Below are 7,787 nucleotides of genomic sequence, written 5' to 3' on the forward strand. Positions count from 1 at the left end.
GTGTATTTCAGACACAATATGTATATATTGGATATTTTTCCCCAAGGAAACGTATAAATAGGAAAAAGTCTTCAGCATATATCCCCCTGATTTTTATATATTCGTACCAACCAACCTTTGTTACAAGAGAATCCTTTGAATTTTTTTTTTACATCAACATATTTAGCTTTTAATACACATAAGCATACTACGTAATAAATAGTACCAAATAGGCCTGTGCTGACTCGAGGGATGTCATTTTATAGTAATACCATAATAAAAACGTTGTACGCCTATAAAAAATACAATTAAAAAAAGGACCTACTCATCCCTAGTTTTTGTACATTTCAGCAATAACGGAAGTACGCACAAATAACTCCTCTTGTTTTTCCTGTATACTCTTTGGTTATATGCTTCGTTAATCGATCCTTGACTCCACCTTTCCCCTTCTTTTCCTTAGATCGCGATTGACATCAAAAACTCCTTATATGGAAGGAAACTTCCCAAATTCCTGAATAGTGGGAGTGATCCAGCGGTCCCACCCTGCATACCAGACGTGCAGCGGACTAGACCCACTGTCGCACTTTTTTGACTCACCGTCGAAAAGAAAAAAAAGTTTTGAGGAACTTAAATTTAGCACAATGAGCTACTGCGGTGACGTAATGTCGGTGTAGTAGTGCTTAAGAGATGCAGCTACCATTCACACCCGGGGATTTCAATCTGCATGTATGAAGTACAACAGCTGCAGTGTACTTGGCAGCATTGCTTCCTTTTTTTTTTTTTTTACATATTAATGGTAGTGTGTGTACTTTAACTGGACTGAGATTTTAAGTTTTTTTTCTTTCTATTCTTTCAGTTCCTCATAGGAACTGATCTGCACCACGTGTCTTATAAACGAAAGTAATAATTTACCAATGGAAACGAACTTGGAAAATGCATTTCCAACTTAAAACTTAAAAAGTGGTACCAGGAGTGCACAAATATTCGTTCTGTTAAAAAAGTGTTACATTTCAACCTGAATGTAATCAATATTCAGATAAAGTAGATAACAGCCTAACATTGATTGTTCGTCTTACATAAACCCATTAATTTAAATTGTCAGGTAATAAAGAAAGACACTTGAATATCCACTGGGACAAATACCAAGTTGTTTTCCAAGACCAGTCATAATGTAGTTATGAACAATAGAGTTTTTGGTAAAGATTAAGCTATTGAAAATGACATTGGCAAAAGACAACGATATCATCCTTAAAAGACCATGGATGTACCGTGGTGGTGGGCTTTACATTACCAGAGCTGAACGGTTAGGCAATTCATTGTTCGAAAGCCAATGAATAAACAAATATCTGCATAATAAATCTTAAAGTACTTTTTTTAAAGATAGTTGTAGCTGTTGATATTTGGAATAAACATTTTATATTTGTGGCTGATTTACAAAGTACATAGAAGACATATTGACAAAACAAACAATCCAGTTAGTTAGGAAAATCATCAGCACACGAATACTTAATGAAATGTAATCAATCAATCACAGCATCATTCTGATTGCATGGAATTTTGCAACTTCAGCCTGACGTAAACCCGTCCTACTCAACAGATTCTAACAAGACAATGGCATGTAACGTTTTGGAAAGTAATCATGACGTGAGCCCAGGTGTGTATCCTCAGCCTCTGGTCATAAATACAGCCGTTTTTATGGCCGGTGATCACATCATACATGTGTAAAGAGGACTGAATCACAGTCTAAGAGCAAAGAGAGATGGGAAGGGGAGGCATTACTCATCCTGAAGTCTGTGGTGAAATAACGTCAGCTCACACAGTCACGGCATGGAGTGACGTAGCTATCAATCGAACATGTAGTGGCCCATGTGCAACAACTGTTAAGGCTAATCAAATGAACTTTTCCACACACAAGGGTATTTCTTTACTGTTCATGTTGACAATTCTCAGCTTCCACTGATGGAGGACAAAACTAAAGATTGTCAATATTTTATTTTTGGTACTTGAAAAACGAAAGTGTAATTAATGAATTCCCACTGAAAAACACGCAAAAATCCCACACTGGCAAGACAAATGAGCCAAATGGACAAAGTGCACCCCCACATGGAGGAAGTGTGCAAGTACAACAAATTCGAGCATAACGCAACTTCCGACAGTGAAGCTCAAAACAAAAAGCAGAAGTATAAAGAGCACAGAGTGGCCATTTAAGGTTTCAACAGGGCAAAATATTCAAAGTGGTTGAACACCAAGGCACTGTAAAAGACCCACGAGGCAGTCGACTGAGCTGAAGATTTAGATCATTTTATTTTTCAAACAATTGAGATGTTAGACACTGAACAAATAAAGATGCCCCCGTCAAAACTCCAGAAAACAGATTCTTATCAACCAGTTGTAGCACTTTTCCTTTATTGCCAGCGGCATTGTTGTGCAGTTTCTCATTGTCTGCAGCTTCACCCTCTCTAGATCAGCGTGTACAAAAAGTAACAGAAACGGGGCATAAAACAGCATCGTATTGATCGTGGGATTTGCAATTCTTGCACCCAGCTTTACAGAAAGGTGTGTTTTATACTGAAGCAAATCCAGATTTACCATTGACCAAGGCACATTGGTAGGGATGAATGACTGAAAGAATGAATGGATAGAGGCTGCGCAGAAGCCAATCTTAATTTAAGTCATGTGAGGAAAAAGTGGTAGTGACTGATGAGTATAAAGGGAAATCAAAATCAAGTATTAGATGTCACAAGGAAAATACCAAGAATATCCAATGCATAACTTTCTCTCTCTTTGTTTGCTGTACTAAAAAAATGGAAGCGAAAGAAGTGCTGTTCAAAATTGTATCCTAAATGTTTCCTTGTTACAAAACTCTGGGCCCATAGGTTGCAGTTGCAAATCAGTGACTATCACATGCGAATTCAGTCAGTGATGAAATGACCAACAAGTTGTTAACTTGTGCGCAAGTGCATTATAGGTCTAAATCCTGTACATTCATCAAGGCTGTTTAACTCAGGAAAATACTGTGATAGAAATTCAGAAGGCAAACGACATCTAGAAGGAAACAAAGTGAATCCTAGCCTTCAACTATGTTCCTGTTTTTTTCCTTTAATGATCAGGACTATTTGATTTTACATTCTTTCACATTTTAAGCATGGGAGGGAGTTAGTGTAAGGTGTACGATTCACCAATTTAGCTGAATTAATGTTAAATTAGCAGCACACTGGTTGGATAGAATCAATTTGAAACCCAATTACTTTTCTTAATACATTTCTTCTTGAGAGTTAACATAGGATGGGGCTAGAGAAGCTGAGAGTTGAGACAGAGAGAGCGAAAGTGTGAGAAGGGTGGACTATGGAATGTTAATAACCAAAATGCATGGGCCAGTCTTAAAGAAAGACCATGCCAGAAGATGCGTATGCCCACATTGAAGCTTAGACTGACAGCATTGCATTGCTAACAGAGGGAAAAAGGAAAACAGAACTAAAGGTTTCTGAACGTGTTTGGATGAATAAATGAACAGGTCAAAATAAATAGATGTATACATGATAAGAAATTTATAATTTACTCTTTTTATCTCACATAAAGCTTCTTGTAACTACCAAATATGATCCAGTACTCTGGACATGTTCAGCTCTACCTGTGCTAGACCTATCAACTCCTTTGTGGCACCAACATGGCGGCCTTGGCAGGACAGCTAAACTCGGCCTTCCCTCAAATTAACCCTAGATTGTAATTCCTCATTAGAAACTAGAAGGCTACAAAATTTTTAAAAAAGAACAGTTTCATCCCAGAGAGCTTGAAATAGAGGTACTGAACTTCAAAAAAATTACATGAGAACACCATTTCCACTTGTCTGGGATAATTCTGTCCTCTCTTTCTTGCCTTCATTGTTAGTAGCAGCACTCTGCATATAGGGCCTCATCATTCCTGTGGCTTTCAGTTTGAAAAATAAAACAGAAACAGCCCTTGGTATTACAAACTTAAACTATTCTTTAAATCTTTACTCTTTTTTTTATACCAAAATCTAATTAGATTATCACAGAAAAAGGAAGAGGCATGGGGGGGAAGTTTAACAGGCCTGGCTTCTGCCGAACTCACAATGGACAAACAAAATCACAAAGTATCTTGTCTCTGCGTGGAGACAAAGAAAGGATTGGAAAATGACAGCCACTTTCCCAAACCCCTCAGTCTAGGCAAACATATGGCAGGATGTTCAATTTGCTTTCATCCCCATGAGGGTCCAATGATATGCACTCTGTCCAATCATACCAGGTGCCCTCGGTGTCATTACAACCGTTAACCCCCGGCCAGTGCTGTGTTTGTATTCTGTCCAGATCCCCGTCCGTCACCTCCCGGCTTATGCCTGGTAAATCGCCTACTGGGTTGTTTTTCTGCAAAACATGTATCTTCCGTGAGTCCTTGATATCCTGTTCTTCCCTTTTCAGATACTCCGACATGAAAAAGTGTGCACTAGGAGCCTGGACCCCAGAGGATGTGAGCACATTGCTCTGGAGGTTCAAGTAGGACTGGATGATTTCATTTCTGGACAGCTCTTTCCAGTTTGTCTGATGAAAAGGGTTAGGGCCGGAACCTGGGGCTGGAGCGGGGGCCGGAGCCAGGGCTGGGACTGGGGTAAGGACAGCAGGTGGTTGTACAGTGCTTTCAGTTCTCTGCCTAGATTCAGCAGGGTCAGGAGTGGGGGCTTCATCTGTTTGAGAAGGTTCTTTATGTACCAGATGTTTGATCTGACCGGTGACGGGGTCAAACGTTAACCTGCGTTCTTTTAACCGTACAGGTTTAGTCGTGTCCTCTATTTTCTGGCCATCTAGGTTGACAGCGTAGTCTCTTGACCTGTACTTCCTCCTTTTATGCTCCGAGTTTGGAACCGGTGTCCCATCTGTGTCATCAGACACAGACACGGTGCCCTCAGATGGCGGTCTGTGCTGTTCTGAGTTGTGTTGGGGCTGAGAGGGTGAAGGGGAGACTGATGGGGATTCCAGTGTGGCAGATATGTCTTGTGGTAACAAATGAGAGGGGACTTCTGACGAACTGGCCCAGTGCATTAAAGACCTATGAGAAGAATGTTGCAGCTTGTCAACCAAAGATAATTGGGCTGGGGAGGATACAGGCTGGGAAAAAGACAAAGGAGAGTCCCTAGAGGAAGGGCTTGGGATAGGTGTTCCTTTAGGTGCATATGCTGAAGAGCGCTTGGTCACTGAGTCTTGTTTCATGCTCCTTGGACTGGTAGAGAGGCCACGGGGACTTTTGGCTTGATAATACCCACCGCCTCCTTCATCCAATCTGGCCTGTTGCTGCATCACAGCAGCCTTGATCATAGATGAAGTGCTAGGTAGTTTGGCAACTCCAGGGGAGCTGGGGCGAGGCTTGACAGCATTAACTGGAATTCGGTTTATTTTATCATTATCAAGGTGCTCTATCCGGGATCTGTCAGGAGACGGGACAACTTGCTGCTCAGGCAGGGTGTCGGGGCTGCCTGCAATCCCATTGGTGGATGGAGGGGAAACAGAGTTATCAAACGAGGACAACTTGGAGATTTTCTCTGGTAAGTGCACTCCACTGTCTCTGTTCTCTGCTCTGCGTTTGCGGCTGCTTGATTTTTCAGCTTTTGGAGAGTATGTGTTGTGAACATCGTTTCTGATTTTGACTTCAGGGACACCCTTCCCAGACACAGAAATGTCCGGAGGAGAGGCATCCGTTCTGCAGGGATGGGAACTGCCATTGGTAGACCCAGGGGTGCTGGCAGGTACAGCTGGCCCAGGTTCAATCAGCTTTTGCCAGGCCCTTAAGAGTTTCTTAGCACGCTTAGCAAGGTCTTCATTCTTGGTCTTCTTTCTTACATCATTAATCAATTTTCCTAGTCGAGTTTCCTGCATAAAGAACGTGAGAGTTAGAAACGATTGTAGCAAGACAATTTATGCATTGGGTAGAAGATCATGTATGATAAACTGTTTTACCTCAAGTGCTTCTTTGGTGATAGGATACTTTTCAAGACCGGATATAACCTCCATTACAGCCACCATATTGCATATCTGCAGGGAGTACAAGCAAAAATGTTGTAATACTTCTGCTACATTCGAATGAAGCAAACATTTAGTTATAGATAATCATCATTAACAGAGGAAGTTGCTGATAAGTTAAGATTCTAAAAACAGTCCTGGTATATTAAAGAATGCAATATATCATACCCATTATTATTAACTATAAGACTATAAAAAGACAGATATTCACATGATACACAAATGATCCTGTATGCTACAAACGCTATGGCATCGTTTCTGCAACGTGTGTGAGTATGGGGGCAAGTTAGCTTGTAAGTTAGCTTAAACATTAGCTTGTATGTATGCTTCAGATCAATGTTCAAAAGTAACAATGGCTAAGTGTCAACCCACGAAACCGTCACCACTGCTAATGTTTAAACAAAATCGTTACCATAAAGCAACTAAATACAAAAAGCAGTAAACTTTATTCGGTCGAGAAAGACAACAAGCGTTTTAGAGTCGGCATACTTAGCATACCTGTGTTAGCTAATGTTGCTACTGCTAGCGTTTAACTAACTTGAGAAGGAAGGGGTCTACTATTTCTAAAACGTAGCTAAAACAGCTAAGAGTTAGCTAGCTACCCCCCACACTTCGCCAACAAGGAACTGTTGTACAAAGTATCCCCGGCCAAGAAGTATCAGATCATTTCAGAGTAAACCTGGTATTTTCCACGCACATGTATGTAATATATTCGGCCAAGCCGTTAACTACTCTTAACCCGCTTTAGTGTTGAGGCTAGCTAGCATGCTACATAACCCAGCTAACGCCAGATTGCTGTCTAACCAGGTAGCACCGCTGCTAAATTAGCTTACAAGCTGTCAAACCAAGAGCTCAGCGTCTCTATATTTTACAGTGATTCGACAAGTCGCTGCCAACCCAAGTGGTAAATCATGCAGTTATTAATACAACTAAATAGTTAATTGACATCTGTTGTGTGAACTGGCTGGTGAAGTTTGACGGAGGAACAGGTAAACAAGCTAACGTTAGCTTCCTAGCCTACTAGCTTCACTCACATTGCTGTGACTGTCGATGGCCTGCACCAGCCGGTCCCTCAACTGCTGCGGGGTTGCTGAGACCGTTGTCATTGCCTGTTCGGTGCGATCCGGAGGATGGAGGGAGGAATCCTCCAAAAGGAAAACCGGGGGACAATGATGACTCAAAAGCCGCTGCGGTAACACGCCAGGCGTCCGAACAGCATATTTTTCTGTCGCCTGTAAGGTAGACGGCTCAGTTTTTCTCACATGGAGTGGGAAATGTGTGTGCTGTGTTGACCGTTGGCTGCTGCCTGCTGGGCGCACTAGCAACTCACTACCAGCTGCTGGATCTCTCAACGGCCTCCTACTGCATGCCGGGATACGATGTGTGCGCTTTGACGTCTGCACGTAACCAAGTAAACATCCCTGCCGTCCACTTACACTCCTTGCCCATAGGTATTACCCGTGGATGTATTATTCACAAGAATGGATTTAAAATAGAGTACTCCACTGCTTCTGTTTTATTGTCCCCATGATATGTTGTTACATATTGTTATTGATTCCTAAACAGGGGCTTATGTAATCTAGTCCTACAGTTACAAAACAGTACATGAACATATTGTGTCGTAGTTCAATTATTTCAAAAATAATTAAAAAACAATTGGATAAGAATATAAAAAAATATATATGTGTAATTCTGCTGATGTTGATTCAGCTGTAATGTGCAATTTTGCGCATAAAATGTAGTTTGCAAGTGAGCATATACATTTAAACTGTAAGT

At 41.2% G+C, this 7,787-nt stretch overlaps 1 protein-coding gene across 1 annotated transcript; it reads right to left on the reverse strand.

Annotated features, from left to right (window-relative positions):
• Positions 1 to 2,259: 2,259 nt before the first annotated feature.
• Positions 2,260 to 7,366, reverse strand: crsp7 (cofactor required for Sp1 transcriptional activation, subunit 7). The gene is made up of 3 exons (XM_063886596.1): positions 7,046 to 7,366; positions 5,949 to 6,023; positions 2,260 to 5,861 (listed from the first exon to the last, which is right to left on the reverse strand). Exons 1-3 carry the CDS (start codon positions 7,115 to 7,117, stop codon positions 4,158 to 4,160), a joined length of 1,851 nt encoding a protein of 616 aa, XP_063742666.1. The 5' UTR covers positions 7,118 to 7,366; the 3' UTR covers positions 2,260 to 4,157.
• Between the last annotated feature and the right edge of the window lie 421 nt (positions 7,367 to 7,787).

Source organism: Eleginops maclovinus, chromosome 6 (assembly GCF_036324505.1).
Source record: "Eleginops maclovinus isolate JMC-PN-2008 ecotype Puerto Natales chromosome 6, JC_Emac_rtc_rv5, whole genome shotgun sequence".
In the NCBI taxonomy this organism is placed as follows: Eukaryota; Metazoa; Chordata; class Actinopteri; order Perciformes; family Eleginopidae; genus Eleginops; species Eleginops maclovinus.